Source organism: Ruditapes philippinarum, unplaced genomic scaffold, assembly GCF_026571515.1.
Source record: "Ruditapes philippinarum isolate M1 unplaced genomic scaffold, ASM2657151v2 ctg267_1_1_1_1, whole genome shotgun sequence".
In the NCBI taxonomy this organism is placed as follows: Eukaryota; Metazoa; Mollusca; class Bivalvia; order Venerida; family Veneridae; genus Ruditapes; species Ruditapes philippinarum.
The window spans coordinates 441,128-464,681 of record NW_026855002.1 but is presented as its reverse complement, the minus strand read 5'-3'; the positions used below and the strand labels follow the sequence as shown (position 1 = coordinate 464,681).

The following is a 23,554-nucleotide window of genomic DNA, read 5'->3' as shown; positions in this document are numbered from 1 at the left end:
GGCCCCGCCCCGGGGGGTCATTGATTTTCCCTATATGCATATAGTAAAAACTTAAAAAATCTTCTTTTAAAGAACCCAAAGAGCTAGAGCTAAGATATTTAGCATGAAACATGTTCTAATGGGTGTCTACCAAGTTTGTTCAAATAAAAGCCCTGGGGTGAAAATTGGCCCCGCCCCGGGGGTCATTGATTTTCCCTATATGCATATAGTAAAAACTTAAAAAATCTTCTTTTAAAGAACTCAAAGAGCTAGAGCTTAGATATTTGGCATGAAACATCTTCTAGTGAGTGTCTACCAAGTTTGTTCAAATAAAAGCCCTGGGGTCAAAATTGGCCCCGCCCCGGGGGGTCATTGATTTTCCCTATATGCATATAGTAAAAACTTAAAAAATCTTCTTTTAAAGAACCCAAAGAGCTAGAGCTAAGATATTTAGCATGAAACATGTTCTAATGGGTGTCTACCAATTTTGTTCAAATAAAAGCCCTTGGGTGAAAATTGGCCCCGCCCCAGGGGGTCATTGATTTTCCCTATATGCATATAGTAAAAACTTAAAAAAATCTTCTTTTAAAGAACTCAAAGAGCTATGGCTAAGATATTGAGCATCAAAACATGTTCTAATAGGTGTCTACCAAGTTTGTTCAAATACAAGCCCAGGGGTCAAAATTGGCCCCGCTCCGGGGTCATTGATTTTCTTTATATGTGTTTAGCAAAAACTTTAAATCTTCTTTGAAAAAACCCAAATAGCTAGAGTTTAGATATTAAGCATGAAACATCTTCTAGTAAGTGTCTACAAAGTTTGTTCAAATAAAAGCCCTGGGGTCAAAACTGGCCCGGCCCCAGGGGTGTCATTGTTTTTAACTATATGTGTATAGTAAAAACTTAAAAAAAATCTTCTTTTAAAAAGCCCAATGAGCTAGAGCTTAAATGTTTAGCATGAAACATCTTCTTATGGGTGTCTACCAAGTTTGTGCAAATAAAAGCCCTTGGGTTAAATTGGCTCTGCAACGTTGGGGGGGGTGGGGGTTGGGGGGGGCCTATATACAGGTGAGCGACCTTAGGGCCATCATGGCCCTCTTGTTTATTTGATCTTAATGTCATATTACAACTTATTATGTCAAAGCAACTTCATATAGCCTTCTTTTCTTTGATATGTTGACCTTAAGTTATGCCAGATTAATTCAGGTTCATTTCTATAAGCTTATTAAGTTTTCCAGAAAGCAATATGTCAAAAGTATCATTGTGATGCATTAGAGAACACCAGGTCCTACTCATATAGTAAACCTTGACACTTAATTCAGTTAATATTGTAAAAAAAATTGTCATGCTCAATTCTATGGGAAATTCAAGTCATGAAGTAAGGTAAGTTGGAAAAAGAAGTCAGCTCGGTAAGATTTGGAAGTTTTATTGTGTTTTTGTGACTTAAATGAAAGACAACTGAATTAGATATGAAATAATGAAATGTGACAGATTAAAACAAAGTACTTGCTTTAATAGTTTCCAGCCACTTTGTAATTGGCAATTGCCTTGTGCCGATTGAGTCTCCAGTCTCCAAAGAGAACAAAGTATAGAGAGATGTGAATGGCATGATGATGCAAACTTTCCAGGTACCAGTTGTTACAACCACAAACATGTCTAGCATATAGTTCATACATTTTTATATTTCCAGACTTAATGCATACAACATTAGAACTTGTCTATGAAAACATGCTTATCGGGAAACATCAGATTCTTGTAATGACAAAATTCTGTTATGTTGCGATGAACAAACAAATCTATTATTAATATATTCTTGATTTCTATACAGATAAAAACCCATACCTCTCTCTAAATATCCAAAATGGACTTCTCCATCTTTCAATCTGGACAAAACCAAGAATCATTTTAGGGGGTAGTAAATCATTTTTAGGAAAAATATCAAAATGAGTAGTAGCTAATTGAATCAAAGCACAGAAGGCGCTGAATTTGTTTGGGTCTCAGAATGTCAGAAAGGTGAAGGTTGTGAGATTATAAAACAATTTGTTTTTGTATAGTGCCACCAATGCTTTCCAGCGTTTTAATTGTAGTAGATTGGCTATAAGACTATTTGCAACACTGATATTCAATCCAATGTTTATTTGACTTAAACAATTTGAAAAAAAAATAAGTTGCCTTAACTGGGATTTGAACTCCAGACCTCTCGCTTCCAAAGCGAGCGCGCAAACCCCTCGGCCACGGTGGATTTACATGTAAACGGCCTGAAAAAGACCATATTATTCTAGTTAGGGTTTGTAACGACGCTAACTGTTGTTTAACACCTGTGTAAATAATCATGGCGCTTTCTATACATCTTTATTGCCTCCGAATGTTTGAAGATATACATATTACATAACACAGTCAATGAAAAGAAACAACATTAAGCAAAGAAAAGCATCATAATTATACAAAAAAGAACAATTTCAAAGATGTAAAATTATATATATTACATAAGACAATATTTGAAGAGAAGTGACGTTAATCATATCAGCACATCATATTAGTGATTAATCCGCCTGTCATTTGACAATCTTTACGCAGTGATCTCCCCTAAATTTTTCGGCCTAAGTGTTACATATAAAGGGAAGTAACCGCTTCAAAAAAGCGGACTACTTTCGGCACTTGCAATTAACAGCATTAGAGTCTGAAATTTCGCTACCATTATTTGTTTGGTCTGACGACCCAAACAAATAAAAATGAACAATGCAGACGGCATAATCAGTCACATCTGATCTTGGTCTTCCCTGGTTGCATGGATATATTCAGTTACCACTCTTGCAGGCCAAGGGTTACCATATATGACATAAAATGCTTGCTGTTGATACCAGAATCTTATAGGTTGTCAGTTAATTATTTTTTTAATCTTTCACAATATCACAAACACACTTTAATCCTGTGACACACAGGGCACTGTTTTAAGTATGAATAATATCTCATCAATGTGTCTGTCTAGCAAAATCCTATTGTCATATTCATCTTCACTATTGAAATGTCAGCTCCTGAAATTACGGTTTTAATTTGTCTGAGTGGCAGTATTGTTTTTTGTATGAGAATTGTCAGGTGTTATAAGGGCTTTCCAGTGGAACTGTGTCTGACGTACATACTCAAAGATATGTCTGTAAATTAACAACATCTTTCGTGACTGTGCGATATTATGGACTTCGATCTTAGGAATTTATTTTGGTTAAATGTTGTGTGTTTGATGGTAATATTATTTGGTAACACATGTTGAATCTGCAGATATTGTGACATTGTTTTTGGATTAAGAGAATCAGAACTGGAACCTTCCCTTTTGTAAATTTAAACTAAATGTGGAATTACTGTCATTGGACCTTAGGCACTTCTTAGATGCAATGTCTGCATTGTGGGACCTAAGTTAGAAAATAACAGTGTTAAGTGCTTGACTGGGACCTGAATATGTACTAGTATCTGATAAGGGAGTTTACAATTCTATAAACACAGATTTTTACATAAAATCAGGACCTAATGGAAGTGTTCTTTTAATATAACCAACTAGAACACAGTTTGCTATAAGTGAGGACCACTGTGCTTCTATATTTAATCTGATAATAATGTAAAAAATCAAGACAACACTTTTCCACTTTTAATTCATCATCTACAGAAATGAAAATCAAAAACCTTTGATTTAAACAAATTATTAAATCTGAGACAATTTACATAATTATGGTACGAAGGCATAGCACAGATGCCCATTATTTGCTGAAAATTTAAAAAGGGTACAAAACCTAACAGAAACTCCGTCTGAAACACAATGAATAGTATTGAAATAAACTTATTGGAACGATTGTTTATTATATTAGGCAAGGGGAAAATAGCCAAATATATAACTGCAACTTATAAATGGTTAAAAGACTCCTGACATGTCTGAAGGATTAATTCCCATTGAGACTTACCAGCTTAGTAGTTAGTGTCAGATACAGGGCTACTGTTCAATACTTCTATATAAATTCATGCCTCTAGGTATGGCTGTTTTGTTGTTTTTGGCTTTTGTAGGTTCACATAAAAGTTTACTAGAATTTGAGAGATGACCTCTATAATTATATATTGTTTTACAATGAAGGTCCACACTCAGTGTTGTTTGAAGTGTTAACTTCTAAGATTGTCTTCCAGCATTGTCTAACCTATTGCATTGTCTAGCACTATGTTGCCTGATTATGTAATAGCCTTGTCTTACAGCCTTGTCTAATTAGTTTTCTGTACACAATTACTCATTGCTTACAGCTCGTGTTAGAAATGACTCTCATTAAATATTCAATACTTTCTCCGCTGGAAGATAGATTGCGGTACTAGTGATGGAAGTCATTATTGTACTTCAGCTTGCAACTGTTATATTGCTAAGTTTTTGATGAGCCTGTCCTTTAAGTCCATTTTGTTAGTTTAAAAGACTGATTTCATTACCATTAGTTACGAAAACTTCAGCCGCCAAGGAAATAGACACTTAATCAGAAAATGTCATATTCATTAATCTTAATTGGTAAATAATTGTTTTGTCTTGAATTAGCAAGCTAAACGTTCTGCCAATTAGAGCGATTTAATTGTATAATTATTATTGATAAAGCAATGTTATTGTTCAATTTATGGATTACTAAATTTAGTTCTATTATAAGACAGCAGAAATACAATTTTTTTGGAACATGGTTTACGTGCAGTTCCTAGCATGACAAATACTCCCAGGAGAGCCTAAGTGTGTGATTAATGGTACCAATATATATAACAAAATCTAGTCATGGGAAATCTAATGGAAAATAACAGCTTTCTTTTGTTTGCTAGTTTCTCAATATTATATCTTTGTTTCTTTTTGCCTTTAATGGATTTTTGTGTTATTTTGAGGCCATGTCATAAAATTGAAGACCCAATATTCAAACTGTTATTTAATTGCTCCCTTGTAATTTTTTAAGTGGAGCTTATCTTTTGGCATTTAGATCAACTGTCCTTTTTAAGATCCTTCCTTTAGTTAATTAAATCATATTTAAGCTTGATTGAGAAACCTATTTATACAACTTATATTAAATCACTTCCTGGAACCTGAACCAACTGGTGACATATAAAGAAACATGGTTGTGTTCCTAGTAGCGCTGGCACCCATGATCCCCAGGTTGAGAGGCAGACTCCTTAACCACTTAGGCCACCACTCCATCCTTCCTCATCACACTTACTATACCATTTTCCATAGCAGCTTACTTGCTGGTATTAACTTGCTGGTATCTTTAACTATCTTAGATATTTAGTGTGTTGGTATTTCAGATCTATGGACCTCTTACCTTTGGTATGGTTCTCAGGTCAATTAGGTCAAGGTCTAAAAAAAGTCCTATTTTTCCTTACACTATACTGTAAAGACATGACTGTGAGCTTGCCAGAGCAACAACATCAGGAACCTGGCATCCTTCCTTGTAATGGATTTTCTTGTTATTGTGAGATAAGTGCTAAATCAATCATATGGGTTATTCAGAGTTTATATGTAGTACATTATGTTTTTCTGTCTTTTATGGAACTTCAAAGTAGTATTGACAATCATCAATATTTCATACAAATAGTGGGATGTGATGTATGCATATTTTATAATGTTTGCTTGGCAATAATTATATAGATTTAGATAGGTCATGCATACTGCCTAGGACATTCTATGATTTGCCTGTTTCAGCTTTTTTTCCTTGTATTGAATTGGCATTTTATTTATTCATGATAAAACAATTTAATTTAATATTAATTAATAGAAACTCTTCACCTTTTTCAAATAAAATAATATTTTTGCCGTGTTTTCAAAGTTACTTATAAACCTGAGAAGGGTGATCAACCTCAGTAATTTTATCAGGAATTATTAGGTTTATGAGTATAGAAGCACCAACCTGACAAATAAGATAGCCAATAAGTTTCCTGAAAGAATTGTACCCATGTATGTAATTGAAAGTTATAATGCGGAGTTCCAAATAATTTCATATCTGAGCAACTTATAAAATATATGAAGACTCAAATAAAATATCATATAATTTTTGAGCATACACTGTATACTCATAAAACACTCACCAAGCAAAAGGGTAAGCACTTAGTCTATGTCATACTAATACTAGTAGTTTATTTATATTTCAAGACTTTCTTTGGTGAATATTGGCCAGTGATTTTTCTTTTCAATATTTTACAGCCTTATTAAAGTTATTTCCCCTTGCCAAAAAGTGCTACATATTCCCCTGAAAATGGAGCTAAAGAATGTTGTTTTGTTCACTACTTTATTGAGTTATTTTTATAAAAGGTTGCAATATAACAGACTGGGTTTATTATTGTAATATCAAAACCACATTTAAAGATGTTCAGCTGTTTCTAAATGCATTGCAACATTCTAATGTCTTTGCCTGTTTGTTTTTTTTTTAGTAATGGCTATTTTTTATTAAAGAGGAATTACTGGAAACATTTTGTGATAGTTTTAAGCCTTTTGTGTTCTGGAAAGTGGCTTATATTCACAGTCCCTGACAGTCTGTGAAACATATTGATCTGCTAAATCCTTATATTAAGTAGAAATTAGAAACCTAGGCAGAGAGAGGAGGGATAAAAACGGTTTTTATTAGCCTTAAGTAGTTTTCCTGGCTAGAGATATACACTGTCTGAGCACCAGGGATGTGAAATGATTCAGTACTGAAAAAACAATGTTAGCTTTCCAATTAAGGTCTGGATTTTGTAAATGAATGTTGCAGTGACTTTTTTTCTATACAAATTTATGATAGACTCAAGAATTGCTTTGTTTAGAGATTGCACATTTAGAGCAAAATTAGGAATTATAATAATATGATTTCAGTGGAAAATAATGTAACCATGTAGGCCAAAAGTAGATAAGTATGTGTATGGCAAATCCTGCTGAATATGGTTTATGTTTTAAATGATTTGTTGCATGGAAAAAGCTTTTTAAAGAAAATAAAAGACTGGACTTTTTTTCTGAAAGGCTTGAATTTTGTAAATTTTTGTCAAAACTTTTATAATGATAATTTCAAATTCTGTATTTTCAGGTCCTAGTTGTACTCTAGACGATGTCAAAAGGAGCATCATTTGATGACTCATCTAACCTCGTGGAGATAGCAGCACCTACGAATGGTGAACAAAAAGAAAGTGCAGGCGAAATATCTGACAACCAACCAGATCTTTTGTCCTTTGATGAGCCAGATGACATAAAGGAAGATACTAAGAGCCACGATTCAAAGTCTAAATCAAAGAAAAGTAAAGCCAAAAGATTATTCAAAAGAGCTAAATCTCCTATAAGTGGAGCAATTAATAAAACTACAAAGGAATTCAAAAAGTTAAGTAGCCTACCAAAGCATCATCATTCATCTTCGCCCAAATCACCTCAACGGTCTCCATCAAGGGAAAAACTTACAGAGGAATATTCTCATCTTGAACAAAAGCTAAATGAAAAAACTTCTGAAGAATGGCTTGTCTTTCAACAAATGCAGGAAAGAGTGAAAGAGACAGTGGCTAAATCTCAGCAAAAATTGAAACAATACACATCTCAAAGTGAAGACGAAGAACCAAAGCAAAACATATCAACCAAATGGACAGGCTTTGAAACTGATTCCGGACTTGAACCTGAAGTCATAGACACATCCTTGCATCCTTCTATTAGTATAACTTGTCCTGTAAATGATTCAGATACAGCAGATCTTTTAGATTCAGGAACAGATATACCAAACATAGACACTGATTTAGGGCTTTCCCCTCCTGTAACTCCTGCCCCACCTGTTAACAGCAGAATTGCAAGCATGGATAGCATAGCACAAGAAACTGAAAAAACTAAAGAGGGTTTATCGGGGAAAGAAGATGAATTAGACTTCTTTGGTTTCACTGGCTCAGGTAGTACAAGTCAAGCTGAAAACCAAGCCAGTAGCATGATTTCTCAAGATCTTTTAGGCCTGGAAAGTTTTGTTTCATCAGATACCTCATCAGGTACACAGCAGGATAATCAAGTCCCACCAACTTCGGACATTCTGAGTGGCTATGCATTTACCTCTTCAATATCTGCTGATACATCATCAGCTGTCAGTACAGAATCTAAAACTGTGAACAGTGATATTTTAATGTTTGAACAACCATTAGAAACATTTAACAAAACTATTGAAAACACTAAAACATCTAAAGTTGAAACTGAAGCAAGGCAGGAAGATCTGTTTGTAATTGATGACATTAATGAACCCAGTTCTGAAGAACCAACGAAAAGTAATGAAGTAAAACAAGGAAAATCACCATTAGATATTTTTGGTGAACCATTACAACCTTCTGTTGTTGAATCCTCAAAAGATAAAGTCAATACTGATATGTTTGATGGTGTAAAAAAAGATAAGCCAGATGTCATTGTTTCAGCCACATCAGTTTCTGATGAATTCGCAAGTTTTGATCCTATGAAATCTGAAAGTTTTAATGTAAATTTTTCACAAGCAGTAAATATTCGAAGAGCACCTAGTCCAATGGCAACAAATGAGCAACAGTATGGAACTTCTCCAAGCCAAGGTATGACATATGGGTCAGTTCCAGTATCAAATATTCAGGTAGATTTATTGTCTAAAATCAAGCAAATGTCATCTTCAAGTCAACCTGTGTCTCCTGCAAGAAGGGCAGCTCCCAAGCCAAAAGATGTATTTGGATTTGTTAAGAAAGAATTGAAGAAACCGGAGGATGAGGATGATTATAAACCACTTGCTGCATTATCATCTAAGAAAATGAACACTAATGAAGAGGAAGTAGTTGAAGAAATTATAGCAGACCAGACTGATACAGTCAATAATCCATTTTTGACCTCAAGTTTTACAGAGGAAATGCAGACACAAGAAGGGTTTATGGCAGTTAGTGCTAATGCAGCTCAGCTATTTGGTATTGAACCAGAGTCATTGGAAATAGAGAATGGTTTTAATGAATTAGGTAAACAAGCTGTACATAAAGTTCCTGAAAATGTAAAAACTTCCTGGGTAACTCCTGGAGCTTTTGATGACACAGATTTTGGCACAGACTTTGAATCAGGTGAAACATGGGATGAAGGAGAAAAAATAGAGAAAAAGCAAGCTGGAGATGTATGGGGAGCAGATGAAGAGGGGCCTACAGCTGAGACTGAAACAAAGGCCAGTGATAGTGACAATCCATTTGTGGATGATTTTTCCAAACTTGAAGACATTCCGATACAACAACAAACAGTGGATACAAATGCAAATCCATTCTTGGTTGGTGATTTTACTGATGCCCCATTAATTGCAACATCAGTCCCTTCAGTTTCAGCATCTGCTCCAAGTAATCCATTCCTTGATACAACAGTAGGTTCTTCAGAGTTACTTGGAGGAGGGAACTCTGCTGTGCTTTCAGACAGTGAAAGTTTTTTCTTTGATTCTGTCGCAAACAATAAACAAGACTCTGAGGTGGCAGATACAGATGACATATTTGATCCATTCAAAGTAAATGCAAAATCACCAGAAACTAATACAGATACAGCTGATACAGCTTCTGATCCATTAGATATATTCTCTAGTGTGGCTGCTTCGGGTGATAAACAGCTTGCAAAACCATCTGATGATGATCATGGCTTTATGCTTGACATAAAACCAGTAGCAGAAAGACCAAAAGACAGTTCACTACCTATAGCACCAGCTATAGCTCCACCGCCTAAAGCACCAAAATCTCCCCAACCACCTCGAGAAAATCCTTTTGATAGGGATTCTCCTCCTGAAGAAAACTTTGCTCAGTTTGAAGTCATGGATGCAAGCAACAATGAAATGCCTAAAGAACCTCCTCCAAAGAGTTTCTCAACAGATAGTGCTACAACAGAAGAGGAGGTGGTGGAAGAAAACCTTGAACCTCTAGAACCATTCTTACCCGAGTGTGAAAGGGACTCATTTAAGTTAATGTTAAGGTATCCAACAAAGAAGAAAATAGCAGGCAATCGCTATTGGAAAAATGTAATTGTTAAATTAGAAACACAGAAAGAGGGATTGATGATTAGGGTATTAAATGATGCAAGAGATCAGCTTCCTATTCAAGAACTTCCATTACAGCCATGTTATTCTCTGTCAGACTTGTGTCTGCAGCAATATGATCAGTATGGTAAAATACACACAGTTAAACTGCAGTATGTTTTCTATAAAGAAAGAGTAGGAATTAAAACTGAAAGAATTACACCGTCTTTAGTGAAGTTAAAGAAAAGGTCAGACAAACCAAAAGCCACAATGATTCTTGATCATTCACCTCAAGTGTCCGAACTTTTGAAGTTTGGAAGTCTTGATAAAGCTGAAATAAAATTGTTCATACAAAAAGTAGAGGATGAATTCATGAAAATGGAGGCAAAACGTGAGAAAACTTTGACATATACTAAAGATGAAATAACTGCAGAAGTACGTGATGAATATTATGCAGAACTAGACTGTAATGGTAGGGTTATTTCTCAAAAGGCGAGATGTCGAGTATTTTGTTTAGCATTTCTTACTGGTATGCCTGTTGTTGAGATGGGAATGAATGATAGACGTAGAAAAGGAAAGGAAGTTGTTGGTAGGTGCGATATCATTCCAATAAAAACAGAAGAATGGATAAAACTTGAAAACGTTGAGTTTCATAACTGTGTGAATAGAGAAGAATTTGAAAATACAAACAATATTAAATTTCAACCATTGGATGCGTGTCAATTTGAATTGATGAGATACCGTGTTAGGTTACGAGAAAACAAGGAACTTCCCCTTCAGTTGACTATACAGCAAATATTAAAGCAAAGAAAATGTGAAATCCGATGTGATTTGTTAGTGACTGGGTATCATTCGTACAGCAAGAAACATGGACAGTTTCCATGTGAGGATATTGAAGTGTTGTTCCCCATTCCAGAGGTCTGGATTTACATGTTCCGGTATGAGAGACGGTTTGGTTACGGCTCCGTGCATTCAGCAGCCAGAAAACCAGGCAGAATAAAAGGTAGATAGTTAAAGATACATGTATGATTCTTGAAAAGCTAGTATTAACCAACCGTAAAGATTTATCAGAATTCTGCACATGTTTTCTATGAGAAAATGTAGAATGGCTTAAATTTTCTAATTATTCGGGTTCTTTTTTTGATATATCAAGTACAGACATCTTTAAGTAAATTACTGTTTAGTTAATGTTTAGGTCAATGGGCAAAATGGTAGACATAATAATGTCATACAACTGTTTTTGTCTTAAGGTATGACCACTCTTAATGGGCACTCTATAAGGAACTGAAAATATGACAAACAACATGGGATATTTATATGTCTTAAAGGAAACATGTATTCAAAATTTAAATATATTTACCGTTTGGTTTACGAGTTAAGGACACTTTTCTGAACTAAAGCTTGGATGTTTGGAGGGCTCTTTTTCAGAATAAAGGAAACACTAAATAATCTATATCATCCTTATGAAAAACGTTTTCATATTAATAGTTGTTTCTAAACAAATCAGAACATTTAGTTAACAAATCACACAAGCAAAATGATTGTTTCTTCTCAAAAATGTTTGAAATACATGTATGTATAAAAATGTTACCCTACCCCACCCATTTTATACACTTCTTTGACCATTTTCTTACGGGTCTGTTTTCAAAGTTGACCTAAATTTTGTCATAGATATATTTGTTGATCTTGTCAAATACGAAATATTTTTACCATGTAGTTTTAATTTGATAAGAGTACCAAATTTGTTAATGAATTTAGCATTATTTTGCTAATAAATACCTTTAATAATAATATAATTAAAACTACACTTTGTTTCTTTTAAAAGGGGATCAGAATGATACATAAATAAAGTTAAAAGAAATAAAGAAAAAAAGCAAAAAAGGTAACATTTCACTTAGGTTTGAAGCCACTTGTTACCCTCAGTGTCAATGCAGTTTACCTTATTTGTAGCCTATTTAAATACTCTTCAAAGCAGAGGTAATGCTTTTAAGGAGGGTTATACCTTGAGGAATAATTGCTCGAATAATATATGATGTATTGGCTTTCATTGTAAACTACTTCTAAGATCAATTAGCACATCATCTATGTCATAAACTGTATCTTTAAATGATTGATCAGATCATAGCACATCATCTAGGTCATAAACTGTATCTTCTTAAGATTGATCAGATCAATTAATATCATTCAGCCTCACAATGATTGCTGCCTACACAAACATATTATTTTATACAAAAATAACATATCTGAAATAAGACAGTATCCCCAGTGCCCACAAAGAAGAGATTTGTGTTGTTTATGCCTATGTTATTACCGTCTTACTTAATGTGATCTATGGAAGATTTTCTGGAACTGTCAATATGTCAAACTTTATGAAGGAAGTAATGGACAGATCTTAATGGATCCAATATAATGCCAGCTTTGTGTGCGACATTTGGTAAAGGAAAAATGTAATAAAATGCAAATTTTATAACAAGTTTTGATGTTAAAGTATTGCTAATGTTTTTTTTACATGATAATTATTTAGATTTATTTTTCTAAATTTCACAAGTTATAGTAATTACTTTGGTTTACAAAAAAGATGTAATATTTAAGCTGTAAATTTTATATCAAAACTACATTGTATAGCTAAATAATAATTAAGTTTAAGAAGATCAAAGTGTGTAAAGTGATATATATTATCTGCTGCCTGTAGTTTACAAAATTAAAATGTTTGAATTTTGAAAAATAATTCTGAAATACCTGTATTTGTTTATTTCCTGAAGATCAATGCCAGGTGCCTGCATGACATCATAGGAAAATATAAGGTGAAAACTCTTAATAACTTAACACAGCACTGTAACATTATTTTCTGTTTATGTACACATGTATAATACTCAGTTGTGTAAAATTATAAAGAGAGACATTTCTATATAACCTCTTGATTTTAAAATCAAGATTATTTCACTCTTTATGAATTTTAAAAAAAAATTTCATTACATATAGCTTTTTACCCTTTAAAGATCCCATGGAACTTTTGACCATGACGTTTTATATGGTATTTTCCTTCGTGAAATTTGAATTTATTTATAATTTTCTTTTATGTCAAATTTTCATTGACTTTTTGTCGCTTTTGCTAAATATTAAAAATCGATAGCCTTTGCAATGTGTTAAGCAAGCAATGTGTTTTTGCTTAACCATGATTGGTTCTTTAATTTAATAGCTTCATGGGATAAGAAAACCAGTCTTACCTATGTCATAAGCAGGATTTTCATTATAAACAGATTGACGATTCATTTCTTCAGTTAAATTGCTGTTTAAATCGGTTGTTTCAGCCTGTAGAATAAAATGTCCCCTTTGACCAAATTGGTTGTTTTCATTGGCCCATTCTGTTGCCTCAGATAAAAATGAAAACCCTTATAGGGACTTCTACTTTTCCTTAGCAAACAGGTTGGAACTGGTTGAAAAAACTTCCGTTTATTTAATGAAATCAAAGTTTTAAAATGAAACATTAACTAACATCCATTCATCTTTTAAATTTTTTGAAGTATGATAGACGAATCAGTGATTCAGTAGATTTTATTCTTCTTTTGATTTTCAAGATTGCAAAGATTTCTCCTAACTTTTATTTCCTGTTTGGTGACCAGTAATTGCGGTGAAATTAATTTGTCTAGAATCAGTAAAAGGAAATGATGTTTTGTAATTTTCAATATTTATTTGATCCGATATGTGATTGCATCGTATTGAATTAATTTTGTAAGCTTATTTTCTTTGATATTGAAAGACAAGGCTCTAAGCGAAAGACAATAATTGCTGGAAATTTATGAATTATGACTGGTACAAGGTTATAATTCTCGTAAACATAAAAAACAATTTTCACCGCAGCTGCAAGCTTAGATGTTAAAATACACTTCTATAAGTGGGAAGATAATAAATTTTCTTAAAAAGGAATTTCACATCCAGTGTTGAAATTATATGGTGATAATGATATAAGCCTATTTAAATTAAGGTTCTGTCAAGGTTTAATTAACCATGGATGAAGTCATTGATATGATGAACTCCAGCATACAAAACCAAGTTTTTTTTTTTGGTGATGTGTATATTTATAACATTAAAGGAGCTGACCACCGGGGTCAAAAAGCCTAAAAGCATGAAATTTGATGTTTTTACATAGCATTGATTATGAAGCAAATAAAATGGAAAAGTTTATAAAGGATAAGAAATATACTCAGAATTAAATTGAATATCAATTTTTTTGAGGGATTAATTCTTACCTTGATTTGAGTGAAAAGGGTTGCAACACTTTTCAGTTTTGTGCCATTTTGCACAATAAAATTGATAATTCTGGAAAAGCGATGTGAGGGAATAGACATATCTGATAATTTGCACATAAGTTTCAGGCATACACCTGATAATATACAAATCTTGTAAATTTAAAATATTTCTTGTCCTGTCATGTCAAAAAACCTCAATGGAGTATGAATGTCCCTTTTATTAAACAACAAAGATGCATTTTGACACTTAAATTAATACATGTAACTTTAAAACATGAAAACTGCAAACTTCATGAAAATATGTGTGACAGCATTGCTGAGTGGTTAAGACATCAAACTAGTAAACTTAATTAATAGGATTGATGACGGCGTGGCCCGGGTTCAAACCCAATCCATGCAACCATTGGAATGTCGTTTTTTCCTTGACCATAAGAAACTTTACACTCATTGCTAAGTACTGGTTAGTTCCAGAACGGATTCGAGAATGTTTCAATTAGCTTATATTAATCTTCTAACACAGTCAAACTAAAATAAATTCATATAAACTAAATCTAGATGTTTTAATTTAAAATTTATGTACAGATTGTAACTGCTGAATAATTATTGTGCTTGCAGTAAAAAAAAAATGATTTAAAATTTTCTGTTTAAATGAGGAAAAATGCTTTTTTTTAATTGACACAGAATGTTGTTCAATTTTTATTTCTTGGAAAGGGAATCCCAAGGGAACAATTCTGCTAATGTGAACTTGAGAACATGATCTGGCTTCAATAACTGTGTGAAGGTTTACAGGCAACACTTTATGATAAATTTATAAATGGAAGCTCTGTTTTTAGAAGAATATAACTAACGTGGGTGGAGAATAATAAAATTTTAATGACATTCACCAGTTTGTTACCTGCTGGGTATATATATATACATAAGTTCAAAGTTCATAAGTTCAGCAAATGAAGAGTGAATGATCTGAAATTTTGCACACAAGTTAAATTAAATGATCTTGACCTACATAAAATTGAACATTATTTTCTAAAAGATTATTTCCAGTCCCCTAATGTTAAATAACCTCATTTTTTTAATGATACAATTTTTTTACGTTTGTATTTAGTATAAAAAGTATCTTAATTGTATAAATATGAGGTCGCTTTCAATGCACATGTTCCATGGGTTACGATTAAAGCTATTTCATGTAAAGCCTTGTCCAGCAATTTACTGAGAATTCAAATCATTGAGTAACACTGAAACTTATTAGAAGCCAGTTGTTTGTTCATATAAGTAACAAGTGTTCTAATGTGTGAACAACAGACAATCTTCTGAAAAATTGTGAACACTTTCTAGTTACAAATTATCACATTCTGTTACTTTTAAGCTTTAAGCTTTCTTCAAATATAAAAATGTAGCAAGATTTAAGCATGGATTTTCAATTTGTTTGTGAGATATTTGCATCGTTTTTACTGCAGATTTCCAATCTTGTTGCTTTATTAATGACAACAGGGGTGTTTTGTCCCTGGCTTTAAGCATTATTCTTCGAGATATTTCATACGTTTTTTGTGGCAGAATGATTTTGTCTTGAAAATGATGCCCACAGGGGACCGTTGTTAATCAGAATAAGAGAGGTCTGAGAGGGATGAGGGGGCTAAATGAAGGAAAGGCAGCACTGTAATGATGTGTTGAACTGAGTTATTATATAATCTGTTTAGTCATATGATATTACAGTCAAAACTACCCGATTGGCCACCTTTATAAAAACGCCACCTGTCTAAGTGCGCCTTCTCTGGACATCCCCAATGTAAATTACTAATATTTGTCTCTTATAAGACGGCCACCTGCTCAACGCCGCCAACGGCCACCCATTTTCATCCCCAAATAGCCAAAATTACCAGATCAAACGGCCAGTACAAGAACGTTTGTCGCCATTTTGGATCCAATATTTTTACTGACGTACCATACCGTTTTCGTACCATTTTACATTAATTTTTACCAGTAGTCGGTAAATTTGTTTGTAAGTTTGAAAAATAACTTGTTTAAAATGTGTTTCTTTTGAGTAAAATGTTTTTGATATACATGTATTTTCGAAAGTAAACGAAAGTAAAGTGAAATTATAATTGTGCGTAGAAATTTCTTTTAAACCACATTAACAAAATCTAACTGCAAAGCAAAATTTAAGCTGTCCAATTTATTAAGTTGAATCTATACCTTTCAATGTATAATAATCACTAATCCGATTGTTTTGAAGACGTGTTTGAAGACATGTGTAATATGTACACGGTATCAATCTAATACACGCGGCGGGGCATGACCTTTCTTTGTTTGCATAATCATCGTCACATAAATCGTATAGTGGTAGCTATTTATTGTCGTAAATCAAAGCGTTACTCGGCAAATTTCTTTGTTTGTATTGAGAACTCATTATCAATTACATGATTGTATATGTTCCTCTTAACATTTGATTTAAACATTACATATTAAATTCTATGTTTTAAATGTTTTATCTAAAAATAAAAACTGAAATCATTGCAAATCATGGTGTTGTACTTCATATCTAAAAAATAGTTAAAAATATAGTCACTTTTCCTCCTGGATAAGAGAGCCACCTGTATAAGAGAGTCACTTTTACAAATTCCCAGTACTGTCTCTCTTATACAGGTTTGACTGTATATTCTAAATTGGTGGTTGTTTTCTTCAATTACAAGAGGGAAGTAATTTTAAAAATGTTTTTTAATTTAAAACATTGAAGAAAGAATTTTGAAAGAAAATGTTCTCTGAAACAAAGAAGACAATTTCTTGAAGAGAAAGATCACCTCTATACAAATTTCATTGAGGTAACACCAAAAAACATGAGCAAATGCCTCAATGTTGATATACCTCATTTGAACAACAATGTCAGATGCCTGGTATGTGGTACTGGTATATTTTATATCATTCACATGTCTGACATTCTTAAAGTAAAAGATCACCAAATTACAAATTACATTGAAGTAACACCAAAAACACTTGCAAATGCCTTATTAGGTTGATAACTCACTAACATGTGTGAAGAATCAAATGCTATAATCCACAGAGAAAAAGGAAAATGAAAGTTAAAAGGCAGAAAGAAAATGCATTAATACAGTAACAAGGACATAATATTTCTAAACATTAAGATATTATATGGGTTGCTATATATCAGTTGGTGAGGAGTTTAAATAAATTTCCATGATAAAACAAATAGATTTATTCATGCATTTTATCAGAGATTAACAAAACAGCACTTGTTTAGATTAAAATTGGAATATTTAATGACAGTTTCCTTAAATAATTGATAAAGCTGTTGAATTAAAGTATAAATAACAATAGTCTCTATAGCATTGTTGATATTGCACGAATTAATAAATTTGTTTTAATAATTGTGTTTGTTTGGTTAGGTTCTAATTGTCATATTGGCACTGTAAAGGTCATATGGGTACTTTCCAGCGTTACTTGTTGGGGAAGACAATAGGTGATAGTCAGTGCATTAATACATCATCATTATTTTATGTTTGAGTGGGCATGTGAATTGAACCATTATTTAAGACCTTTCACATTGAGGTAGCTCGATCATGAATCGCTTTTTCCATGTCTCTTGAAAGAATCCAATGTCCCGTGCGTGATGTGTACCCACACAGTTTGTGGTTCCAGGTTAACATCTCTTTTAATCAATCTGCCATTTAGTATTCCTTCCTCTATTTGAATCTTATTTTGAATTGGAATTAATTAAGTGTTGATGTAATTGTCTTATTGACATATTAACAAGTTTGCTAAACTTTTCATTATGCTGTTGACTATGATTATGATGGACATTTTTCATTTGTCCTTGGGAATAACCATATCTACACGATGTTTCTCACTTTTTGGTTTTTACACTTTTCATAAGAGAAACTGTCAGTCAAACCTTATAGATGGGTTGTTATATTGTTCACAAGTAGAATAATATGCCTGTATGCAGGAAGGGGCTGTACAACTTAACACACCATTTTCCAGCCACCTGATCTGAGGACTGTACACCCTGCCCTCATTCTGAAAAAACAAACTTCCCAGAACATAATCATAAATTTAATTGCATGCATCCATATTTAACACAATGTCAAATAAAATTACATGTGTGAGATTTTAGCAATTGTTTATTGTTTTTAATTCCAAATTATTATTATTACAGGATTGGAAAGGCTGACAATGATGGCACAAGGTAACTTGAACCAGGCTCTCATGGAAGCTGATGTAGGTACTGCCAAATATGAACATATATATAGATCCATAGTATGGAGAATTCCCAGACTGCCAATCAGAAACCAAGGTAATTGTTAATATTTCATAACCATTTGATAAGCCCGAAAATGAGACCAGAGATATGAATAAGGCCCGATTGATGCATATAAATAAGACCAGATATAGAAATAAAACCAGAGATATAAATTAAGACCACAAATATAGATAAGACCACAAATATTTATAAAACCAAAGAATAAATCTCTTTTTAATCTCAAGGCTTCCTCAACTTGGGAAATATTATAATAGCTAGGTGAACTAGCTGAAATTGGCTCTTTCTAATTTTATGACCATCCTTAATTGTAGAATTAATAACATGGAAAACTTTTGTCTGGGTGAAATGGGACAGAAATTATCTTCTCCAGAGATCTTATGTGAAAATGTCAAAATGTCTTTTTAAAATTGAGATCAGTTTTTATTCCTGAAAATTTAAGGATTGGTCGAAAAGTGATCAAGGCTTGTTTTCAAGATTTATCCACATATTCATAAAATAAGATATTATTTATGAGAGGTAAACATCATTCATATTATGAAATGGGATTGGTCTGTCTTGGTCTGTCAATGAACAATATAATATTGTCCTTGGAGACTAGTGCCTTTTATAGTGTTTGTACAGTCTGGTTAATAACTAAATTCTCCTACAGCCAGTGTTGCAGCTATTGAACATTTTAGCTAGCTGTCTATCACATTGTAAATATGGATAAAGCTTTTAAAGGATACTTCATGTGATTAGTGACCTAAGTAATGTCCATTTCCAGTATGAAATATCAAAAAAAAGTAGGAAGGGAACTGCTGTAATATTATTATGAAATCAATACCTCATTTTGTATAACAACCAGTCAAACCAGTCCTGTAAACATTTAAGGCCATTCAAGGAGATACAAACATTTTCTTTATAGACAATTTGTCTTTTTTTGGAGGTCACTTCATACAATTTCATCAAATTAAGGGTTATCAAAAAATGGTGTTTGTTTGCAGGGTTTTGTCTTTATTTAGAAGTGGACTTTAACACAGGTTTGACGGTACTGGGAAAGGTGTTGTCATACTTTATAGCATGGTACTCTCAGGTCTGTCTTGTGTGAGAAACAATGCTTGTATGTTACTGTACTCATACACTATTGACAGTTGTCAAAAACTTTTTTTCAGACCAATTTTATATGATATTCATTTTGTTTCCCTCAGATGCAACAATGTAACAGGGCTATAAAGGTCTTTAAGCATTTACTGCTTAAGGCTTAAGACTCTATAGCAACAAATAATTTTCTGTCGCATGTTGGTGGCTGAATGGCTTTCATAATGATATTAGTAAGCTTCCTACTGTTTTATAACTCAAAATAGAAATTATTTAGTTATAATATTTATCAATATATTAATAATAATAGTTCATAATAAAATATCCACAAAAAAGCTTTAAATGATTTATGTGGAAAAATTGTCAATTAAAAAAAATTATTTAATTGTTTTCAGGTGCTTACACAAGTCATCTGTTCCGACTCAAGCTAGAGTTGGGCCCACATGATGAAATTCCAGATTCATTTGAAACCCACACAAGTGTTTCCTTCAGTATGCCCTGCAGTACCACTTCACAGTCTCAGATCCGCAGTATAGCTGTCACAAATCCGAACCCTCCAGAAAAATGGGTGCGGTCCTCGGCACGATATGAATATCAAATAGAAATTGAGCATTTAGACGAATACCCAGAACTACTGGCCATAGGAACGGTTTATCAGGAAGCTGCCCGTCTGTCTGTCTCTGAGAAGCCAGAAACTGAGGAAGTTGAAGAGGAGAGAGATCCTAGACTGGCACAGTCTGATACAGATTCTAGTGACAGTGATTAGATAATCAAAAGAGAATCAGTCCGAAATTGTGGCACAGTCTGGTTTTAAATGAAAGAGATGGTGTACAGACTGGTTCAGTCATAACATGACTCAAAAGATATGATTTAAAGTAAAGCTATGGTACCAGACTGCTATATAGTCTGATATGATAGACTGATTTCCTGAAGGAGAATGTTTCTGACTGGTACAGTCTTATTTTAGAAAATTTTATATAGGGAATGGTTAACCAGACTTGATTTTAGATATACTTGAAGAAAATAATTTCTGTGTTCAGATTTGATTAGAAAATTGACTTTGTCTAGGTTTTACAGTCTTAGTGTTTAAAAAATAGGGTTCAGTGTTTGGTCTTGAAAAGGACAAATTTACAGAATTACAATGTTTGTTAAAAGTCAAATATGGTATGTAGAGATGTTAAGTGTTTGTTTATGACATAGGTATGATTCTGTTTAAGTTGTATGAACTGAAATGAATGCAAGAGAACTATGTTAACTTGTAGGCATGCTCACAACTTGTTATATTTACAGCTTTCAGTATCAGAATTTGTTGATGTCAGAGTGTTATCCTTGTAGATGTCATATTGTTACCCTATAGCTAAATATAGAACAGATATTACATAAAATATGTACTTGTATCAACTTATAGTATAATATACTTACATAGTCATGTACTTTTGGGCATTAGATATAGATATATTATGAATATTATATTCAATCAGTTACACTAAGTTGAAATGCTGATAAATTTCAACTTTGTTTGAAAATTAGAATGTCCGTAGGCATTTTGAAAGGATAGCTTATTGATGAGTACAAAATTTTCTTTTTTTGTACATCTGAATTTATTCAGTTAAACAGTATTTCCATCATGCATTTAAGAAAATTGAAACCTGTGAGCTACTTCAAACATATAAGCAGGTGTGAAATATCCGATCTGTAAGTTACTCTTAATTACTTATTGAAATTATCCCTTCCCAAGCTGATCTTCTATAACAGGCTATCTTAAAATTTGCTTATAATTTGGTACAGTCCATTCAATATATAAGGGGTTTCAGTTTTTTAATGATAAAATTGAGTTCTAAGTTATTAAAATTGAGTAGCAAGGTCAGATTGCAAACAAAAAAAAGCAACATAAAGGCTTACCTGACACAGGTGGCACTCTCGTGTTATAAATGCAGCATAATTATTCAGAATGTATTAGATGGAATTAAAATGCTTGCATGTTAAAGTTATATTATGCTCATCTTTTAGTAAAATCCTTTTTTTGCAAATCTATTAAATTCTTACTTAGTATGTCTAATTTGAATAGGAGAATGTGGGAAGCTGTATTTCCCTTTTACTGGTCAAGTGAATTTGGTCTGTTCTAATAACACTGACATATTGCATTACCTTTAAGTGTATAGAGTTTACAACGTAACATATCTTGATTGCATTTACTCCAAAGTTGTTTATTTTAATTACATGTATGAAAAGAAACTGTATGGCAATTAGAAATGTTTTCAAATATCAAATTTGAGCATTATATAATATCTTTAGCATTTGTAGTATTACATTTTTGTGAGGTTTTGCATTAAACAGCATTTTTGTGACAAAAATCAAATCATCGTTAACTTTAGTTACTAGAGTCTTTCCAGTCTTAACCAGAAATTTTAATATTATCCTTGTGTTATAAACTGTACATTTATTTAGAATAATCTAATATTATGCATTTAATAGAATTAGTATTTATATTCAAACAGAATTAGTTAATATGTTGAAATTAAAATGTCTGTGTTAGAAAAACGAGCAATACTCATGTCTAACATCACTTCATGTTATATTATTGAAAAAAGTAGGGTAAATAATAGATATGTGATATGTCAGGCAGAATTTAGAGCTTGAAAGAATATATAATTTATATTGAGTGTATAATATAAGATCTAGTAGAATTTTCTATTGTCATATTTCCTGAGATACAAATATGTATTTAACCCTTAAAGGGACTCCACTGAGGTTTTTTGACATAATGGGAATGGAAATAATGTTTTTTAAGATTAATATTCCATTTGATGTAGGCATAGACCAATAACATTGGTGCAAAATTTCAGATCATTTGCTTACTCTGTTTTTCCAGAATAATTATTTGTTATTGTTAAAAATGAACCAAAACTGAAAAGTGTTGAAAGATGGGTACTTATTTATAGAAGCGGTACAAAATTTACATATTATCATCAAAACTTTCAGTGTCATACAAGTCAAACATTTTATTATATATTTATAAATGAAATATTGAGAAATATTGATGAAATAAAATGCGTATTTTCATTTTCCGTATTTTCACTGTAAAAATTTATTTTTCACTGCAGTGAAACATATTTTCCATATTTTCACTGGTGTCTTGCCGGACTACTTTCTTTTAAATTCTGCCTGTACACAAAATTTAAGGGAAAGACTTTCAAATTTTAATGTCAAAAAAGAGAAAAATGTATATAATAAACAGAAAATTCAAGTTTTTTCTATAAATACATGATTTATTTTCATCTTGTGGCATGAAAATTACCATATTTCACTCGTGCCTACCGCCACTCATGAAATATTTATTTTCATACCACTCGATGAAAATAAATCATGTATTTATAGAAAAAACTTGAATATCCTCTATATATTTGTCTTATACGGTCATTCACCAAGTTATCATCTTTTCTTCTTTCAGGTTTTATATCTTTCTTTGTTTACTATTATAAATTATTGTTCAAATGATTTGTAATAAGTTACTCTGGCCTAAAATGGCCTTTGTGATTATATTACTGCTCATTTAAACTTGAACTGTACATTATTCTCCAACAGTGCACTCAACATTAATATCTGATTCCTAAATTCTTTTTGAAATTTTATGTAAAAATAGAAGCGACATTTAAATAAATTATGTTATTAAGAACCCTCTCCATGTTGAATATCTTTTTATAACATGAAAATATTTACTTGTTAGTTAATTTATTTAAAGTGGCGTTATAAAATAAAAAATAATTCTACGCATAATTATGTACTTTATAATTATGAAAAAAATATTTATTGAATGCATTTTTCTGTGACGAAGATGTAAAAGAACTTTATACTCTTAAAAAACATGTCAGTGGTATCATAATGTGAGAAATGAAAAAGCAATGTTTGACATGTTAAAATTTATTTGTATTAATGCAATGTTATAGTATTTAAATCCTTTAGTCAAAATTTTACAGGTCAGTATAAACTGTACATTTTGTATT

The 23,554-nt window shown here is 32.3% G+C and overlaps 1 protein-coding gene across 3 annotated transcripts in view; it reads left to right on the top strand.

The window, feature by feature from the left end:
* The window catches only part of LOC132741786 (protein stoned-B-like), a 66,199-nt gene extending 43,648 nt beyond the window's left edge, over nucleotides 1-22,551 (top strand). For all 3 annotated transcript variants that reach the window (XM_060730054.1, XM_060730055.1, XM_060730056.1), the window contains 3 exons: nucleotides 7,029-10,953; nucleotides 18,369-18,506; nucleotides 19,946-22,551. In XM_060730054.1, the coding sequence (XP_060586037.1) occupies nucleotides 7,050-10,953; nucleotides 18,369-18,506; nucleotides 19,946-20,316 (4,413 nt within the window). In that variant the 5' untranslated portion in view covers nucleotides 7,029-7,049 and the 3' untranslated portion in view covers nucleotides 20,317-22,551. The remainder of the gene's footprint in view (nucleotides 1-7,028; nucleotides 10,954-18,368; nucleotides 18,507-19,945) is intronic.
* The last annotated feature ends 1,003 nt before the right edge of the window (nucleotides 22,552-23,554 follow it).